Below are 20,434 nucleotides of genomic sequence, written 5' to 3' on the forward strand. Positions count from 1 at the left end.
CCCCTGTCCCCCTCCCCCAGGGATTCCCTGCCCCCTCCCCAGGGGTTCCCTGTGCCCTCCCCCAGGGATTCTCCGCCCCCTCGCCCTGGGTTCCCCACCCCCTCCCCAAGTCCCTGGCAACCACTGGTCTGCCTCTGTTTCTGGATTTGCCCGTCCTGAACCTTCTGTGTTGGTGACATCTGGCAATGTGTGGCCTGGGAGGGAGGCTTCTATTTATTTACTCCTGTTGACTGCCTCTCCTGTTGCAGAGAAGCCCCTCCCCCCAAGTCTTCCCCCCCAGAACAACACTTATCCCACGGACGCCTTAAACATCTCCATTCACTGGCCTCACGGGTCCCCCACAGCCCGGGCAGCACAGAGATGAAAACACTCTTGTCTCAGAAAGTGCTTCCGTCTGTCACACTGCCGTTTTGTTCCCGGGTTTTCCTTACCTACCTGCTTGTTTACTGACCGCAAGGAAACGCGCTGAGGATTTTAGACTTAATTAGAAAGTTAGTTGTGTGTGACCCTGACTCGAGTACATGTTCTGCCCTAAAAAACGTCCTCAAAGAGGACTCAGTGGGCAGAAGGAGACAACCGTGATCACATCGTTCATTCGAGAACGGTGTTTCCAGTCGTGGAGCGTGGTCCAAGGCCGACTCCCATCCAGCCAGGGAAGCCCTCGAGAGACGGAGGAACGCCTCAGGTTCCAGATGGTTGTCTTTTTTTAATTTAGAGAAAATTGAGAATATAGGAAAAGACAAAGAATGATACATCCGTACCAGTTTTTATTATTTATTATGCAGAATTGACAGTGGTTAACGTTTCGTCATTTTTTAGTTATAGGGTTAGAATGTTTCAGATAAAGCCAGTGTCTCTCTCACCCTCCTGGCCATTCTGCTCAGGGGCAAATATTGTGACGAACCCCACTTGTCCCTTGTTCTTACGTGTGTGACAGTGGTCGCTATATGGTATGGTCTTCTTGAGAAAAAAAGAAATTATAGGTAACCTGGCATCATGCTGGGCATGTCGTTTGTAACTTATGTTTTCCACTAGATGTTATGTTTTTAAGGTTTGTCTCTTTTGTTTTTATCCACCCATTTATTCATCCATCCATCCCTCCATCTATCCATCTCTCCATACACCCGTCGCTCCATCCATCCATCTGTCCATTTGTCCATCCATGCATCCATCCATTCATCCACCCAGCCATCCATCCGTCTGCCCCTCCATCCACCCAGCCAGTTAGCCAGCGATCCGTCTGTCTGTCCATCCATCCATCTGTCTGCCCTGCCTTGCAGAAATACATGGTTTTCGTGTTTATCTCTACTTTGAGCTGCCCTGTGTTGTCCTTTGTGGCGTGCATTTGGATCTCTCGGCGGGGACAGAAGCATGGAATCTGGTTTTCTTTGTGGTTCCGTTAACTGCTTGCTAAGGCCAAGGAGAGCCCCACCCCCTGGTCCCCGACTCCCCCCGCCTCTAGTTTCTCTGTGACATGGTGATAATCAGCCTCACTGCCCTTCAGTGCAGTGGTTTACACTTCACGGTTAATCAGGAGATTGAGGCGTCATCGGTTGTTTAAACTGAAGGGGAAGGTTCAGGGGCTCTTGGGCTGTGACCGAGCTGGTTGTCATTCACGTCCCGGGTCAGCTCGCTAAAGGCCCGGAGGACCTTTATTTTCATACGTACCATTAAAATATCAAACGCCTGTTTATCCAGCCCCAGCTTTGCGTGCTGTAAGGATTCTGCACTCGTCCTGTTAGATGTGAGGCTAACGCTTCGTCTGTGAGCACGATTGGTGCAGCTCTCGGGAGCTCTGCAGCCCGGATGGCAGACATCTGGCTTGGTGTGCTTAAGCTGTGTGTTAATACCCACTTAAATCCCTTCGAGAAAATAATGCCTGGCTCTGGAATTATTGCACGTCCTGTCAGAAGCTTCGTAAATCCCACATCGTGGTGGGAATACTGTGGTTCAGAGGCCACCCTGGGGAAGAGCAGAGCTCTCCCCTGTGTCGTGTCCTGGGCTGATGAGAATGGTCCAGAACGGGCAGAAAGAGGGCGCGAAGCATCAGTATTTAATCTTCTGTGTCAAAGCCTAGGGGGAGGCCCTCGGATCTGTGGTTGGAGTTCTGTGGCTCCCAGTTCTGATGCTCCGCTCACACCCTCCCTTCTAGGCGGATGGATGGGAGCTCTCACTCTGCTTGGGGGGCACAGTGTCTGGCCCCGGGCGGTGGGCCATGCCTCCCCTGATTCCCTCTCTCCGCTGTAATCCACTCACGGCCCCCGGGTGAACCCTCCCAATTCGCAGCTCCATCCTGTGCTGTGGGGCCTAGTTGAAACGTCTCAGCCCTCAGGTCCGTGCATTTCAGCCCTGCCTCTGGCAGTTACCCTCTGGGCTTGGGGCTGCTGATACCTCCGCCAGGAGAACATGGGGAGAAGATGATGGATTTGACGCAGTTTCTTCGCTGGACTGGCGGGCACCTGGTGAGCACTTGGTGTCTGCGGTCAGCACGGCTTAATCCTCCTCCTTCTTCTCTTAGAGCTTCTCGGAGGACCTCTTAGCCGGCGTCAGACCCTCCACTTTGCTCTGTGCTTGCCGGAAATCACGGGGACCAACAAGGAAAATGAGCTCACCTCCGGGGAGGGTGGGAACCTCTGGCAGAGCCCAGGCCAGTGCCTCTCGGGTGCTGGGACCTTGATGGTGCAGAGGACCGCTAGCTGGCCCCTCAGAGGTCACCAGGTGTGCCCACCGCTTCATCACAGAGTCAGGGGCTGCTCTCAAACTCTTATTCTTTGAAAAATGTTATTCTGACCGGAAAACCCTAACCCGTGGCCACTTTGGCCTTTCTTAGTGTTTAAGCGTTCAGAGGCACCAGTGTGGCCCTGGCCATCAGCTTCCTTGGACCAGGCTGCCCTTCTCGGTCAAGGTCACCCACGGTTTCCCCTTCTGTATACATCCCTTTGTGTGTGACCTGTGGCAGCATTTGGCTATTCTCCACCACGAGTCCAGCCTGATGGATCTTTGTCCACAGCAAAAAGCATCATTTCGTTTGGGCAATTGCTTTTGGAAACCGTCCCAGTCACGGTTTGAGGGGGCAGAGCTTTGCAAGTGGCAGGTGAACAGCTCTTAGAGGCCAGGCTCCCCTCGATGCACCTTTAAATGACTCCTGGCAGGTTCTGTTTGTTGAGAGTCTTTGAAATGCATCATGAAAGCATTGAGGATGTCATGAAACGTGCTTCGTTTGCAATGAAAGACGTGCTCAGAAGCAGGGATTTCTTTCAGAATGTCCTGCTTTCTTGCTGAAAGCACTGGGCTCTGCGTTTCCAGCTCCGTATCCGGAATGGGGTGATGCGGGGGCCCCCGCAGCACGATGACCCCCGAAGGCTTTGTCAGTTCCCCTCCCCCTCCTCCTCCTGGCTTTTTCCTGGAGAAAGTCAAGAATGAGCTGAATTTAAGTCTCACCTGAGGACTGTGAGCGAGCCGAGGAGGTGATCTGAACAGATACGTAATTCAGCCTGTGTTGTTGATGGTTCTTCCCTTGGCCTGCAGACAGCTCACTCTAACGATGTGTATTTCACGGAGTGTAATATTTACCGTTCTTTGAAGCTTTGTGTGTTTGAAGCTTCCTACTCCTATAACATCTTAGAAAACAGCCATTGCCATCGTCTCCGCTTCTCAGGGCCCAGGACAGGTTTGGAGCAGTTCACTCTCTTGCATAGAATTCTCTTGCCGTGTTTTTCCTTTTTTTTTTTTCCAGTTGTGTCTGAGTACTTGTTATTTATTTCTAAAAAATTTAAAATTTTTTATTGGCGTACAGTTGCTTTACAAAGTTGTGTTAGTTTCTGCTGTACAGCAAAGTGAATCAACTATATTAAGCGTATATGTATATAACATACATATATCTCTTCCTTTTTGGATCTCCTTCCCATTTCCGTCATCACAGGGCATTGAGGAGAGCTTCCTGTGGTATACAGTAGGCGCTCATTACTTACTGTTTTATGCATAGTTGTGAATCGTATATATGTGTCAGTCCCAATCTCCCAATTCATTCCGTCCACTTCCCCCGCCTCGGTGTCCGTACTTTTGCTCTCTACATCTGTGTCTGCATCTCTGCTTTGCAAATAAGATCGTCTATACTGTTTTTCTATGGGCTTCCCTGGTGGCTCAGTGGTGGAGAATCCGCCTGCCAGTGCAGGAGATGCCAGTTTGATCCCTGGGTTGGGAAGATTCCCTGGAGAAGGAAATGGTGACCCACACCAGTATTCTCGCCTGGAGAATCCCATGGACAAAGGAGCCTGGTGGGCTACAGTCCATAGAGTCTCAAAAGGGTCAGACATGACTTGGTGACTGAACAACAACAACATATCATTTTTCTAGATTCCACATCTGTGTGTTAATATGCAGTATTCTGCAGTATTCGTTATCTCCGTCATCACCACCATCGTTACATCTTCACCACCATCACCACCATCATCCCCATTACATCTTCACCACGACCACCTCCACCATCACCACCATCAGCACCGCCATCAGCACCAAGATTGTCATGATCATTATGCCCTACTAGATAGACTCGGAGCTCCTTAAGGAGTAGGAACCCTTATCTTTTTGGGGAGGGACACAGTTCAGCCCACAACAGCACATCTTATCTGTTCTGTATGATCCTTACAACAGACCTCCAGGTTATGTAGTTGGGATGGTTTTCATCAGACTCAGGGCAACTGCTGAGCAGGTGAGTTTGCCCAGGATCATGAGGTTAGTGTGTGCAGCTGGGTTGTAAACCCAAGCCTTTCTGACCTCCGAGCTCCTGTTCCTTCTAACAGTTTCTCAGTGGGGCCCTCCTGGCATTTTTGGAGCAGGACATCCTTTCGTTGTGCAACCAGCCCACACAGTGCACAGAGGCAGCCTCCCCAGCTCTGCCCACTGAGTGGCAGTGGGTACCAGTAATCTCTGGGATCACTTACAAACGCCACACAGACCCCCTGGGGCCTGACTCCCAGCCTGTGCTCCGCTCAGCACCCACCTGGTGGCAGGTTCCTTTCTGCCAGCCACAGGGAGGGACCCTCACGCCCTCTGGACGCTGGTGTCTACTGGTGTCTAAGGGAACTGGGGTTGTCTGTGCAGTTGGAACTGGAGGCCAGCAAGGAATCTCCAAGCAGAAACAGCATGGGGATGTGCAGCCCCACTTGGTCACAGCTGGGAGAGCTCAGATGGACTGGGAGTTCACAGACACCCTTCTTCCTCAGCCCGAGGTGGCGGGGGGTGGCTGGCAGTTCCCGAAGTGAGCAACTGGCCCCGACCCGCCTTGCAGCCCTGAGACGAACTCTGAGCCTTACGCTTCAGCCTTTGCCATTGAAGAGGGACAGATGGCATGCTCATGCCCGTGGGGTCAGGTTTCCTGGCAGTGGGATTCCGGGCTGCCTGCTCTACCAACCTCATTGTTGAGAAGCGGGATCCTCTTACCCTCCGGGGAGGCGTGGCCCGGGCTGAGGGTCAGGGAGGGAGAAGGGCCTTGGGGCCTCCTCGGGCGTGCGGGCGCCCCTGCGGAGACCTGGTTCCAGGCTCACGCGCTCATCCTGTCCGAATGCTTTTACAGCGACTAAGCAAAGTTTTGAGCCCCTGCCGACGGCGGTGCAGTAGAACACAGCTTTAATTCAGTAAAAACGAGGTCGCAGTCAGAAGTGGATTCGGCCTAGAGCTTGTTTTCCTGGCTCGTGGGCGGGTCTCCCAGACGGGACCTGGGAGTGTGACCAAGTCGTGTGTTCATGTTCCTAGAGGCGCTGTTCTGTTCTTGAGAAGTGTTGTTCATGGTCTGCGGGAACCGTCTGTACCATTTAACCTTTTCAAAAATTAACTTTCATGGCACCGGATACGATTTCTAAGTCAAACTGTTTTTCATAATCGCCTTCCTTTATGGTTTGGGAGGGGCGCTCTCAAGGTTTTTACAGCCCTGACGTTCAGAGTTGGGTGGGTGGGGCACAGATGCCCGTGCCCCAGGCTCGCCCATCAGTGAGGTGAGGAAAGGAGGCTGTCTGTGAGGTGTCCACGGAGAGCCTTCGGCGTAGAAATGCAGCTGCGCTGCGGTTCTTGAGCCGTGGTCCCCAGTGTTTTCTGGGCCGGCCGCAGTAACATCACCTTGAAACTTGCGAGACACGCAGCTTTGTGGTTGGACCCAGACCCGCTGCATCAGACACTCTTCCGGGAGGAGGCAGGGTCATCCTTGTGTGTTTTAATAAGCAGGCAAGTTTGATAAGCTCTGTACAGGTGGGAGAACTGCCCAAGGCAGTCTGTGATGGTAAGTGATGACCAGAAAACGCAGCTGGTCCCGGAGATTGGAGCCAACAGTGAGAGCCGGGGCCCCGGAATCAGTGATTCCATCTGCACTTTTCCCCTTTTATATTTGCCAAGGAGACCAGAGGGTCATGGTTTTCACCATAAAGCCAGAGAGTCCAGAGCTCAGAGGAGGCCTCAGGATGGAATGGAGGCCCCTTGGGCATCTCTGGCCACCTGCTCCAGGGGGCTTCCTGCTAACCAGGGGTCTTGTCCTCCCCTGCAGAAGTGCATTCGATTCAACCCAGATGCGACAGTGTGGGTTGCAAAGCAGCGGATTCTGTGCTCGCTGAACCAGAGCCTGAAGGATGTCCTGAACTACGGGCTGTTCCAGCCGGCCAGCAACGGGCGCGACGGCAAGTTCCTGGATGAGGAGCGGCTGCTGCGCGAGTACCCGCAGCCCGTGGGCAAGGGCATCCCGTCCCTGGAGGTACTGCTCGCCCGCCCAGAGCCGGCGCGATGGGGAGCAGGGGGCGCCTTCCCAGACTCGGGGTTTATCTCCTATGCGGAAATCACTCTTAAATCAATAGTTTGCATTGGTGAGCTCGCAGGTGGTTCTGTCCTGGTCTGTGGACCAGGTGGCACCCGTGGTAAAGAATCCGCCTGCCAATGCAGGAGACGTAAGAGACATGGGTTCGATCCCTGGGTGGGGAAGATCCCCTGGACGAGGGCATGGCAACCCACTCCAGGATTCTTGCCTGGAGAATCACATGGACAGAGAAGCCTGGTGGGCTACAGTCCATACGGTTGCAAAGAGTCGGACACGACTGAAGCGACTTGGCAGGCACACGTGCAACGTGTAGCCACTTGTTTTCTCGCTGTGGATCGGACGAACCTGCTGGAGGGACGTCCTGCTGCAGGGATGTCTTGCTGTGAGTGAACCCTGGGTCTGACTCAAGCTCATGTCCCCGGGACCTTTGAGTTTGGGGGTGCAGAGTGGGGTTTGCCCCTGCCCCACTGAGTCTCTCCCTGGCATGGGGTGGCTGGCGGCCATCCAGCTGTTGTCAGAAGCATGAGTCTCGGGAATGACCAGTGGGCTGTTTGAGCCACTGTGGCCGGTCAGGTGCTCCTGGGTGGGTGGGCTGCCTTGTGACATTCAGGGGGTATCCACTGGCAGCCTCACATCCACAGAAGGCGTGTCCCCAGACCCTACCCTTGGGGAGCCCAGGTTTACATACGGAATTCCCACATCGTGTATTTTTAAAAATTATTTAATTTGAAACATTTAAAAAAATTATTTAATTAAAAAAATTTTTTTAATTATGAAAGAATGGTAACACATTTACAGGAGACTTGGAAAGTACAGAACAAAGTTACATACAGTTCCACAATGTATTACAATTATTTTTTGAGTAGATAAATTAAGATTTTTTAGTTGGAGTTTTAGTATCAAGCTCTCAAAAATTAACAGAATGAATAGACAGCAAAGTAGAAGGATACAGTAAACCTGAAAAGCACCACGACCAATTCAACATAATTAAGACTTGTCCGATTTTCACACAACAGCGGGATACAGATTCTATTAGAGTTTTTTTAAATTGAGTTTTATTGAAGTATTGTTGATTTACAGTGCTGTGTTAATCTCCAGTGTACAGCAAAGCGAATCGGTTATCCGTTTACATGTGCCCACTCTGCTACAGTCTTTTCCCACATAGGCCACCGCAGAGCGCCGAGTAGCCTCCCCCTCCTGCGCGGTAGGTCCTTGTTAGTCACCTGCTCTCTGTTCAGAGGTGTGGACACATCAGCCTCCAGTGGACCCCCCCCCCCCGACGTGACGTATTAACACAGAGACACAAGTGGGAGGAAACGTGGACGCTTCTACAGGTGCCCCACACGTCACCTCATTATCGAGTGATGGTATTTATTTCAGCCTGATCAACTGTGAGAGCCCGGGAGTGGCATCGTGGGTGGCATCTGGGCCCCCATAGGGGGTTACTCTGAAGTCAGAGACGCCATGGACCGAGGCTGCAGCCAACTTGCACGTTCCCAGGCCTGATGGGGACGTCAAAGCTGAGGTTCTGCGATCCCCAGTGTGCCCTGGGCCAGGGAGGAGGTTTCCCTCGGAGGAAAAGCTGACAGGCCTCTCAGGAGTCACGTGGGCCCCTGTCCCGGCCTCGGTTTGCTCATCTGTGAAGTGGGGCTCCTTGACCAGCCCCTTGTTGGGGGCCTGCCTGCTCAGTCCCAGCCCTCTCTTGACGCAGGACAGTCAGGGTTCTGGTCTGATGGAGCTTGCCCTCTGTGGGAGGGGACAGGCCAGGAGCAGCAACCATGCAGCTCCTTTAGGGGCTGACAGTCCGTAAAGACAGTAAAACAGGCGGGGACAGGAAGTCCAGAGCCTGCTCTCGATTGGAAAGCATCCTGGAGAAGGCTGGCCCATCCCACCCCCCGGCCCTGAACAAGAGGAGGCCCAGGAGAGCCTGGTGGAACTGGGCAGGGCTGTGTCCTGGCTTTCAGAACAGCTGGCACACGTGTCCTTCTGACGTCCCGCCCGGGGACCATGGGGACCGGGGCTGTGACCTCAGACAGGCTGGGTCCCGTCCTGGCCGCCGAGGGACCCTCTCTGAGCCACAGGTTCCAGCTGTGAAGGCAGGGGAACGTTCGTGCCGCCCTCTCCGCGGCCGTGAGGCTCGAGTGGGCTGTTCCACAGGGCAGTGCTCTGAGCACACGGCCCGGTGACGGGCGAGCCCGAGCGGCGGTGCTGCAGGTGCGGCTGCCATCCGCTCCCGTTGCCATGGAAGCATCACTCACACGTGCCTTCATTCATCTTGGATCACCGTCCTGCCGGGCGATCCGCTGTGTGGGGCGGACACCTCAAGGGCAGCGTGGATCTGAGCCTTGGATCACTGCAGTTAGGCATGATTGGCTACCTATGACGCATGGAGAGAAGGGCGAGAAAAGGACTTTTGTTTCTGAGCCTGGGTCCCTCTGTAACCACACGTTGCAAACGATTATGACTCTGGGAACGGACATTCTCCTGTCAGTGCTCACCCTCCTGCCGAGAGGTATTATCGACCTGAGCGTGTTTTTTTAACTGGAAGAAGCGCCCACTGACTTGAAGTCCACAGATCCATCAAGTTAGCAAGCTGTTACATTCTCTCCTGTCACTCCCACGGGCTTCTCAGGTGGCCCAGTGGTAAAGAATCTGCCTCCTAATGCAGGAGACATGAGTTTGATCTCTAGGTCGGGAAGATTGTCTGGAGGAGGAAATGGCCACCCTGTCCAGTATTCTTCCCAGGGAAAATCCCATGGACAGAGGAGCCTGGCGGGCTACAGTCTGTGGGGTCGCGAAGAGTCAGACACGACTGAGTGACTGAGCAGAGGCTCTCTCGCACGCAGCCGTGTCCCCAGGGCCATGGATGAAGGTGGGTGGAGAAGACAGGCCGTCTCATCTTGGATGAGGATAAGCAATAGGGAGCCTTCACGGCTGTCCTCAGAATGTCGTGTCCCAGTTAACCCTAGAACCAGAGGGGCAGAATCCTAAACGGCCTGCGTCTCCTCCCACGAGGTCAGCTCGAGGATGGACGCTGACTGTTCTCGGCAGCACACTGATCCAGGAACTGGGAGCTGCCTGCGTTTCACAGGATTTTCTGATTGCACTGGTTTATTTTGGCACCTAGAAAAAAAAAAAAAAAAGAGCAGGTTTCAGTCTGTGGCACCGAGGAATGTGGTTAGCTACGGGATTGCTCTTCTGTTTGGAGTCGGGGGGAGGCCACCAGGGGGTCACTCTGGAAACGTGAATGGAATCAGACCTTCAGAGTTAGGTTTTGAGCCCGCTTTGAGCCCTCATGGCATGTCCGTGGTTATTTAAACTCCTCTGAGTGACGGAGGGAATCAAACAAAGTGGGGGCGGGAAGGGTAAGAGCGTTTGCCCAGCGCTAGTCCTGGGCCAGGAAGCTCGCGTTCCTTCCCCAGCAGCCCTGGGAGCTTTGTGTGTGACCCCCGTGTGACTGACAAGGAAGCAGAGGCTCCGGTGAGGCGCGTGCTCAGCCCCGTGACCCAGCTGCTAGTGCAACGGGACAGGACTGCGTGGCCCAGGCCCCCCATCCTCTGCCCGCCTTTTGTCTGTGGAAAAACTTTACCCAAAGAATAAATTTAATCAGAGAAGTGAAAACATGCAGACACAAAGGGAAACACTCAAAGCAGACCAGATAATAAAGGTTGGTCTCTAAGTGAAGTCAAGGACCTTTAGTTCTTCCTCAAGGACCATAGTGGAGAGGGCGATGGCGCCCCACTCCAGTCCTCTTGCCTAGAAAATCCCACGGACGGAGGAGCCTGCTGGGCTGCGGTCCGTGGGGTTGCTAAGAGTCGGACAGGACTGGGCGACTTCACTTTCACTTTTCACTTTCATGCACTGGAGAAGGAAGTGGCAACCCACTCCAGTGTTCTTGCCTGGAGAATCCCAGGGACCGGGGAGCCTGGTGGGCTGCCGTCTGTGGGGTCGCACAGAGTCGGACACGACTGAAGCTACTTAGCAGCAGCAGCAGCAAGGACCATAGATACCATTCTGAGCCAGGTCCCGGGAGCTGTCTTTTAGGGACAGAAACGCCTACCGGGTGGAAGAAGTTAACTACACGACGGCCAGACTGTAGTCGTGACATGCGTCCTTGCACGTGTGTATGCTAAGACTTCAGTTGTGTCTGACTTTGTGACCCTTGTCTATAGCCTGCCAGGCTCCTCTGTCCGTGGAATTCTCCAGGCAAGAGTACTGGAGTGGGTTGCTGCACCCTCCTTCCCGACCCAGGGATCGAACCCACGTCTCTTACATCACCTGCTCTGGCAGGTGGGTTCTGGTCACTAGTGCTGGGATCAGTGATCCAGAACTGATCACTGGAAGCCCAGCCGTGACGTAAGCTGCCACAATTCCGGGAACTGGCCTCAAAGAAAGGGGAACTGGAACTAAAGACTAGCTGTACCGAAAACAACCATATGGTGCTGGTCCGACCACTGATGACCAATTTCAAGATGCCTGTCAGAGCTGACTGTGCCTGCAGCCCCCTCCCTCCGTTGGTGAAAGCTCTTGCCCACCGACTGTTCGGGAGGGGAGTCCGCCTTTAAAGAGGCACCTGGCCCCCACCCCCGGTTGCCAGCATCCAAAATCAGACAAACTCCCCTTTCCACCAACCTGGCTTTGAATGGCGAGCAGCTGGACCCCACTTTTTGTTACCCTGGGACAGTGGTGGGGCTGGAATTGGAGCCATGTTTCGACCTAGAAACCTAGTGATGCCCAAGCTGCCAGCATCTTCCCAAACCCACCCTAGGGCGACTGGGGCACCTGGGAGGAGAGGGGCGTCAGGCGGGGTCTCTGGGGATTCAGAACTGTGTGCAGCCCCACTGTACCCTCCTGGGCACATCATTGCACCTGCCCAGCATGTGCCCTCTGTTCCCGTCTCCTCCAAGTTAGCGAAGGCACTGACGTGTGAGGGAGCGAGGCTGAGCTCAGGCCCCAGGCAGAGGCTGCACGCAGGCAGCTTCGCCAGGCTGGGGCTTCTGTTGCTGTTCAGTCGCTCGGTTGTGTCCGACTCTCTGTGACCCCATGGACTGCAGCACGCCAGGCTTCCCTGTCCTTCACCATCTCCCAGAGCTTGCTTAAACTCATGTCTGTTGAGTTGGTGATGCCATCCAACCGTCTCATCCTCTGGTCTTTTCCAATGAGCTGGCTCTTCCATTAGGTGGCCAAAGGATTGGAGCTTCAGCTTCAGTCCTTCCAGTGAATATGCAGGATTGATTCCTTTAGGATGGACTGGTTGGATCTCCTTGCTGTCCAAGGGACTCGCAAGAGTCTTATCCAGCGCCACAATTTGAAGGCATCAATTCTTCAGCCTTCTAATGTGTGTTTAATAAAGGTGGCCGATGCTGGGGACGTGGCTGATGTGAGAAGTAGGTCCCAATTTGGTGCCTCGCTGGCAGCAGGGAGACTGGTTCACTGGCAGAGGAGGCAGAGGCGAGCAGGGAACGCCAAGCTCCCGGGCGCTCGCCCCTCTGGTTGCCTGAGTTTCTCTTAGTGGCTCCCAGCAGCGTCTCTGCAGAAGGCACTCGTGCGTTGTCACAGTCTCTGTGCTTCGAATACAAACGGTTTATTTAACGCCGCAGGGTTTGCTCGGGAGCCCCTGCCGTGGGTGAGATAGCCATGGAAGAGGCCGGCTATTGCTCTCTGTGGCCAGCTGTGTGAAATACTTACCTGGTTTTCTTTCCTTTTTTCCCCCCCCCTGTTTCTTTGTCTGTGTCAGTTTCGCTACAAGAAGCGGGTGTATAGACAGACCAACCTGGACGAGAAGCAGCTGGCCAAGCTGCACACGAAGGTAAGGAGGAGTGTTCGTGTCAGCTCGTGCTGTCGTTCCTGTGGCGTCGTCTTCAGAGATCACGGCGGTTCTCGGACAGTGGTTCTTCCTCCCGGCAGATGCTGGGGCTGAAGAGGCCCCTGCAGCTGCCAGAGCCCCGTTAAACACCACCGACGTCTCCTCCTGTGTGAGGGAGGCTCGGTAGGTACCTGTGCAAAAGGGAAGTAACGTCACTGAGAGAGGGGAGACTGGGACCCTGCTTTCTACTCACCTCCCCCGGTGTTTCTGGAAGGAGGGGTGGCCATTCCCTCTGAGCTGTTGCTGCCGAGACAGGGGACAGCCCTGCAGTAGGTATCTGCTGCGGCCGCCCTTGTAGTTAAAGTGCTGTTTACACAAGCTGCTCGGAGGCCAGACCGCTGCGTGGGGGCGGCAGGGGAGAGGGAGAGGGTTAGCAGAGCTCCGTGGGCTGCTGTGCAGACACGGCTGTGCCCTGCCAGGGACGCTGTGCCTGTCCAGGGTGCGCTGGCGCTGGAGCGTGTGGCGGGCACCTCGCCCAGCACAGTGGACGCGGTGTGATGCCCAGGGATGCCCTCCCCGCCCTGCCCCACCCCTCCCCAGAGAGCCCGGAGCATCTCCTGCAGTGCTCAGGGAAGGCCAGCGTCCGGTCGCTGCCTGACGGCTTCTCCGAGCCGGCCCTGACCTGCCCAGGTGAGCTCACCCGGAGCCACAAGCACACAGGGGGCCTCCCCGCCCCGCAGGGTCCCCCTTGTTTGTGCTTCGTCCCCCATTCGTATCAGGAAGGTCGTGAGGATTTTCATCACGTTCAGTGGGTTGCCGCCTGCCTGTTGTGCTATTTTTTGTGCTCGAGTTGTCCAGACGTGGCTGGTGGCCCTTCCGCCTGGCTCTCCACCCCCTCGGCACGTCCGCTCTGTGCTTCAGCTGGCGGTTTTCAGGCACAGGACAGTCAGGCTGCTCTTGGATTTTCTCAGCCCAGCCCTGGGATCCTCCCGCACAGGCGTGTTTAGACTCCAAGTGTGGGCACTTCTGGTTTTTAATGACCCTCCAGTGTGTAGATGAAAGTGATGAAAATGTGTTTGTGCTTTTAAAATAATGTCGATTAGTGAATAGCAGAGAAGGTGTTCAGTGTGACCACGTGTGCCCTCTGCCTTTGGATACTTGCAAATTTTTATTCCCACATTGTACAGAAAGCATCCAGGTGGAGATCCAGCCTGTGTCCCTGGGCTGAAGGGTCCAGGGGCTTCGGGGTGTTTGGGGAGGAAGGGTGTGGAGTGGAGGCGGAGGACTGGCCAGCCAGAGCCTTAGGTTCATCCGACAGAGCTATCTCGGATTCCGTTATTACAGTCAAACATCCAGGCTGTCTGCAAGACAGACGGGTGATTGTTATTTCCCTGCGGGTGTGGCTGGGTGGCCCCGTCAGGGCTGAGCCCCAGGTCGTTCTGGTCTTTTGAGGCGTGACTGTCTCCTTCACCTTGACTTGCCTAGACTAAGCTGAGTGAGCTGTGCCCTTTTGCTCCTGCGCTGAGCCTGCCGCTTTAGAGATTAAGACGCACATATGCCCATCCCTGGGCCTCGCTCACCAGGAATGAAGTCGGAGACCTGGGGTGCGCCCTGGGAAGTGTTGTTTTCAAAGTGGTCCAGGATGCTCAGCCTTCTGAAAGTGAAGAAACGTCCTGTGACTTTAGGCAAGGACAGGAATCGGTGGGGGGCTTTCTAGAACATTCACCCAGGGTGGGCTGATGGCATTTTCCATGTACTGGGCTCTGAGTTTGGCCCTGGGGTTCCAGACACAGAATGACGCTACCCGGTGGGCCTGGGGTCTGCAGTGGGGCCCTATCGAGGGGTAGCTCTCCTTCCTGTAGAGGAGGCCACTGTGCGCCCACAAGGAGCCTTCCTGTGGTCTGTAGAGACGTTTCTCCCTAAAACCACTTTTACTTTTCTCTCCAGACCAATTTGAAAAAATGCATGGATCACATCCAGCATCGGTCAGTGGAGAAGATCGTCAAAATGCTGGACCGAGGCCTGGATCCGAATTTCCACGACCTGGAGACTGGAGGTAGGGCTGGCTGGAGAGACTTGGGGAAGGCCCCCTGAAGCATGGGCTCAGAGAGAAGAGGCGATGCTGTCGTTCAGCATCAGCCTTCACAGGCAGCATCAGCCTGCATTGGGTCTTAAACATGCTTTCTCCCCGTCCGAGTGCCTGTGTTGTAGCCGGAGTTGCCAGCACTTGGCCAGCACCTGGCAGGTGGAAGGTGCTCAGTGCGGACCTGAGTTGAATGAGTGAATGAACGGATAACACAGAGCTGCTGTCTCCTGCCCTGGAAGACAGGCGTGCACTCACAGGTGTCTAGCTCCCCCCGCTGGAAACCAAGCCTCTGTGCGCGGGGCCTCGGATCACGTGTGGGATAGACCCGTTCAGGCCGCCGTCCTCCGGCCTGCTGACCTTGGGGCTGGGCGAGCCTTTCTATTTTTTACCAGTCCCAAATGGGCACTTTTATTTAATCTTCTGTTTTCTCTTTTGGTTTCTGGCTTTATGGCTAAGCAATTTTCAGTGTGTGGTATAACGATTTGGTTTGTGGATGCAATGGGGAATGATCACCGCAGCGTCTAGTTAATATCCAGCCCCACCCACAGTTCGCTTGTTTTTTCTTACGATGAGAACTTTTAGGAGCTAGTCTCTCATTGGCGTTCAGTTGCTAAGTCACGTCCAGCTCTTTTGCGACCTCACGGACTGTAGCCCTCCAGGCTCCTCTGTCCATGGAATTCTTCAGGCAGAATACTGGAGTGGGTTGCCATTTCCTTCTCCAGGGGATCTTCCCGACCCAGGGATCGAGCCTGCTTCTGCTTTGTTGGCAGGCAGATTCTTTACCACTGAGCCACCAGGGGGAGCCCATCTGCTTTCTTAGCCACTTTTAAATATACACAGAGTATGTTTTTTTTCTGAGCCATACAATGCCGTGTGGCATGTGGGATCTTAGTCCCCCAGCCAGGGCTTCAGTCTGTGTCCTCTGCATGGGGAATGCAGAGTCCTGACCACTGGACTCTCAGGGGCCTCCTGACAACGCAGCATGGTTAACTCTCGTCCCCACGCTGCCCACAGCATCCGTGGCATGCACTTACCTTACAGCTGGAGGTCTGGGCCCTCTGCTGCCCTCCGCCTGTCCTGCCCGCCCCTGCGTCCTGCCCGCCCCCGCCGCCAGCCTGCTCTGTGTTTCTGTGAGCTCCGTTGTTTTGGGCTCCACGTGTCAGTGAGGTCGCTCAGTGTCTGTCTCTCTCCGCCTGACCTCTTTCACCACAGTGTCACACCCTCACGGTCCATCTACATCCTTGCAAACAGTGGGACTTCCTCCTTTTTCGTGGCTGAATAATATTCCACCACGGGGCCGGGCAGTTCTTTATGCTGGGGGCTGCCCTGTGCATCGTGGGATGTTTATGGCTTCCTTGGCTTTCACCCACGAATGCCAGGAAAGCCCTGACCAGCTGTGGCCACCAAAGATGTCTCCAGACGTTATGCAGTGTCCCCTGGGGGGAGGCAGTGTCACCTCAGGGAGAGCCCTGTGCCCACGGGACACGTGAACTCAACCAGTGGAAGTGAGGCTGTTGTGAAAGCCGAGAGCGGCTCAGGTGAGGGTCTTCATGGCAACTTAGGGCTCCCCCCCTCCCCCCGGCAGGTGGGTGATGCTGAGCAGAGAGCGTTCATCTTGGACTCAGCGAGCAGGGCCTCCCTCCCCTCTCCTCCTGGGATGGGGCAGCCCGCCCACCCCATGTCAACATCGCATACACACGTGGCCCTCACAGTTCCTGAACCCATGGCAGGTGTGTTTGTCAGCTGAGGAAGGGAGCTTTCTCATCACTGTGGGGGCTTCTCTGACCCCTGATGCTGGGCAGGACCCACCCCTGTGCTCTTCCGGCCGTGGCGGTCCCCGTCCACACACAGGTGGCCGTGCTGTGACCACAGTCAACTCCTGTCCCCTAAATCTAGCTGTGCAGTGTGAGTGCAGGGCTGCTGGCTCATCAGTGCCACACCGTCAGTGCCCGAGATGCCAGGGGACAGGACAGCGTGAGTGGGTACTTGGAGGGGTCAGGAGATCGCAGGCCTAGACAGGGGTGAATGCAGAGGCCTGGCTGAAGGTGAGCAGGTTACCAGCCCAGCGGACGTGGTGAGACGGGGAATCCGGGGGTCTGTGTGCAGGGGCGGGGGGCAACACGAACAAGCCGGGCTCCCGGCCGTCCTGATGGATGATGTGGGCATGAAGATGAGGGGGGCTTCTGTGGGTGGGGACCCCGGAGGAGGAAGCCGTGCCATGCCTGCAGGGGGCTGACCTTCCAAGGGCAGGGTTGGTGAGGTGAGGCCCCGGGGCTGGGAGATGGGTGTGTCCCAGGCGGCAGGTGGGGAAGGGGTCTCTGTGAAGAGTCTAGATGGGGAGCAGGGGGAGGCAGGGCTGGGCATTCCGTCCGCAGGGGCAGCAGGGGTGGGCACCAGGGGCTCTGACTCCCTGGGTCTGAGCACCAGGCTGAGGTTGGGGGGCAAGCAGCGAGCACATGCTGGTTCTGGCCCCGTGGTGAGCAGGCTGCTCCTCTGGGCCTGGCCAACTAGGCTGGCGCCCAGCTCGTGGCAGGGTGGTGGGGTTCGGCTCATCACGGTGACATGGTTCCTGGCACTGAGGCTTGGACCACAGACGGGTCCGTGGGTTCTTGAGCGTGAACCTGAGCCTCCGGGGACAGTCGCAGACCTGAGCCAGGCCTGGGGTCTGTGGTCCCTGACCTGGCTTCTCTCCTTGGGTGGCCTTTGGCCCCTCTTGACCTGGCTGCATCCACGGCTGTTTCCTGATGGTTCTCTGGGCCGAGCACCGCCCCTCCCACTGGCTCCTTCCCACCGTGAACCAAGCCCTCCAGCGTCTCAGGATTCCAAGAGTTTGAAGTGACTGTTATTCCAGAGCTGACCCTAACGGAGCTTCTAACAACATGTCAGCGTAGACCCCAGATTGCTTCCAAACCGGGGTCAGTGGGCATGCTCTTGGCCTCCCGCTGGAGTTCAAAATGCTGCCCTTGGATTTCTCTGGTGGTCCAACAGTTAAGAATCTGCCTGCTGATGCAGGGGACACAGGTTCGATCCCTGGTCTGGGAAGACCCCACATGCTGCGGAGCAGCTAAGCCCGTGTGCCACGGCTACTGAAGCTTTTATGCCCTGGAGCCTGTGCTCTGTGAAGAGAGAGGCCACTGCCTTGAGAAGCCCACACTCCAGAGCTGGAGAAAGCCCACGCCCAGCAACGGAGACCCAGCCAGAGATAAATAAAGGTTAAAAAAAGCAACCAAACCAAAAAAAAATGTTGTCCTTGTGATGATGGATGGAGTCATCGAGAGAGCAGATGGATTGGAGCCTCGGGGACCCAGGAAGGAGGAAAACAGAGGAGGATATTCCCTAGTCTCCCCCGAAATTGAAAAAGGCTCGATCCGCCAGCAGCGACCATGGAGAAGTTGGCACTGGGTCAAATAAACGCTGGGGTTTCCTGAACCAGCCCCGTAATGACGGCCTCTGGACTCACTGAGCCGGAAGAGCCGACTCTGAGAAACCCGTTTTCCCCTCAAATCCATGTGAACTAGCGCCTGGCAGAGCACAGACTTAAGAGCAGGGGCTCCAGCAAAGGCTGAGACCCCCCCGCCTGCAGGTGGGGAGCAGGGGCAGGACCCCATCTCCTGGGCAGACGGTCCTGTTCCAGGACGTTCCAGGGTCTCACCCAGTAATTAACAGTAATCAGAGGATTTGGGGTGGGTGGTTTCTGGGGGGAGTCTGGGTAGATAAATTATAACTTTTTATTTATTTTCACTTTCAACTTTAAAGCAGAATTATTGAACAGCTCTCACGTGGAGGCTGCCAAAGGGTACCTTTCTACATCAGTTTTACTTCTGGTAGCTACTAGTCTCTGTACAGCAGAACTTCCCGTCCCCCTGAAAGTGAGAGTGTCAGTCGCTCAGTCATGTCCCACTCTCTGCGGGCCCCCATGGACTGTAGCCCGCCAGGCTCCTCTGTCTGTGGGATTTGCCAGGCAAGAATACTGGAGTGGGTTGCCATTCCCTTCTCCAAGACATCTTCTCAACCCAGGGATCGAACCTGGGTCTCCTACATTGCAGGCAGATTCTTTACTGTCCAAGCCACCTTAGACTTTATTTTTTAGAGTAGTTTTAGGTTTACAGAATACTGAACGGAAGGAACAGGGGTTCCGTATAACCGCCCACCTCCCAGGCCCCTGCACAGCTAGCGCCTGACATCAGCGTGGCCAGCAACACCCTGCTGAGCCAATGCTGATGCACTGGTGTTGACTCAACATCCGCTTTCACATCAGGCTTCCCTCGCTGTTGTACATTCCGTGGGTGTAGGCAGGCGTGTAAGGACACATACTCACCATCAAGCAGAGTTTAGCTTTACTCCCCGAAAAACCCTCTGTGCTCTGCCTGTCCCTCCCTCCCGCTAACCCCTGGCAACCACAGTTCTTCTTACTGAATCCATAGTTTGGCTTTTTCCAGAATGTCATGTAGTTGGAGTCACAGAGTGTGTGGCCTTTTCAGATTGACTTGTTTCACTTAGTCGTAGGCATTCACATCTCACCCGTGTCTTTTCGTGGTTTGATAGCTCATTTTTTTATTATAGTCGATTTACAGTGTTGTGCCAAACTCTGCTCTCCGGCAAAGTGACTCAGTTTTGCACATATAGACATTTCTTTTTTTATTCTTTTCCATTATGGCTTATCCCAAGACACGGAACACAGCAACAGCTCCCTGTGCTGTGCAGCGGGGCCCTGCTCTCCCGTCCTGTGTGACGCTCTGCCTCTGCCAGTCCCAGGCTCCCAGCCCTCCCCTCCCTCGTCTGTGCCTTTTTAGGTCCAGAGAACATTCCACTGGCTGGTACTCCACAGCTTTTATCCGTCCACCTACGGAAGAGCACCTTGGTGGCTTCCAAGAGTTGGTGATGAAAGTTGCTGTGAACATCCGTGCAGGCTCCGTGTGGACAAATCTGACAGTGATCAAACACTCTGGGTTTTGTTTTTCTTTTAAGTCAGTGGTCTTAGGGCCATTAAAAAAAAATTACTTCTTTATTTAATTTCCGCTGTGCTGGGTCTTCGTTGCTGCGCGTGGACTTTCCCCGGTTGCCGTGAGTGGGGGCTGCTCTCCCGCTGGGGTGTGTGGGCTTCCCGTTACAGCGGCTTCTCTCGTTGTGGAGGACGGGCTCCAGAGCGTGGGCCCTAAGTAGAGTCTTTGAGCTCCCGGAGCAAGTCATCCACTGCAGCCCGGGGGAGGCAGAGCCGCCCCCCCCCCCGCCCCCCCCCCCGCTTTATTCCAGATGCTGGGCGGTTGTCCTCCGCAGCTCTGATGATCCCAGGGTGAGCCTGTGTCCTGGCGGCTCCTAGCTGAGATCTATGACTTCCTCAAAAGCCAGCCACCAAGAGGCAGAGTAAGACTGAGAACCAGACTTCACTCCCAGAGCAGAGAGCTGGAAGCGGCTTCCTTCCCAAGCACAGGAAGCGCAGAGAGGCTCACAACACGCGTGCTGCATCCCTGCACGTGGGGTGCGTGTCCTGGGGGCGCTCCTGGGCTGAGCATGGGCCCTGCGCGGGGCAGAACGGCACTTCTGGACTAAGGGACGCACCAGAGATAAATAAATCCCGGAGGAGCAGCCTGTCCATTAAAACAAAGCAGCCTGGGTTATTCCGACCGTCTAGTCCCCGTTCGGATGGAAATTTGATTAGGTAACAGTGAGAGTAGCCTAAAGAAACAGACTCGTCCAGTGGGGTCTTGGCTCATCTCCTGCTTTGGTGGGAACCTCTGGGACG

General features: G+C 55.1%; 1 protein-coding gene across 1 annotated transcript in view; it reads left to right on the forward strand.

Annotated features, from left to right (window-relative positions):
• The window catches only part of SHANK2 (SH3 and multiple ankyrin repeat domains 2), a 510,411-nt gene that overhangs the window by 49,940 nt on the left and 440,037 nt on the right, over positions 1-20,434 (forward strand). The window contains exons 3-5 of the mRNA XM_027532522.1: positions 6,536-6,739; positions 12,537-12,608; positions 14,553-14,661. Coding sequence (XP_027388323.1) covers positions 6,536-6,739; positions 12,537-12,608; positions 14,553-14,661 — 385 coding nt within the window. The remainder of the gene's footprint in view (positions 1-6,535; positions 6,740-12,536; positions 12,609-14,552; positions 14,662-20,434) is intronic.

Source organism: Bos indicus x Bos taurus, chromosome 29 (assembly GCF_003369695.1).
Source record: "Bos indicus x Bos taurus breed Angus x Brahman F1 hybrid chromosome 29, Bos_hybrid_MaternalHap_v2.0, whole genome shotgun sequence".
Classification (NCBI taxonomy): Eukaryota; Metazoa; Chordata; class Mammalia; order Artiodactyla; family Bovidae; genus Bos; species Bos indicus x Bos taurus.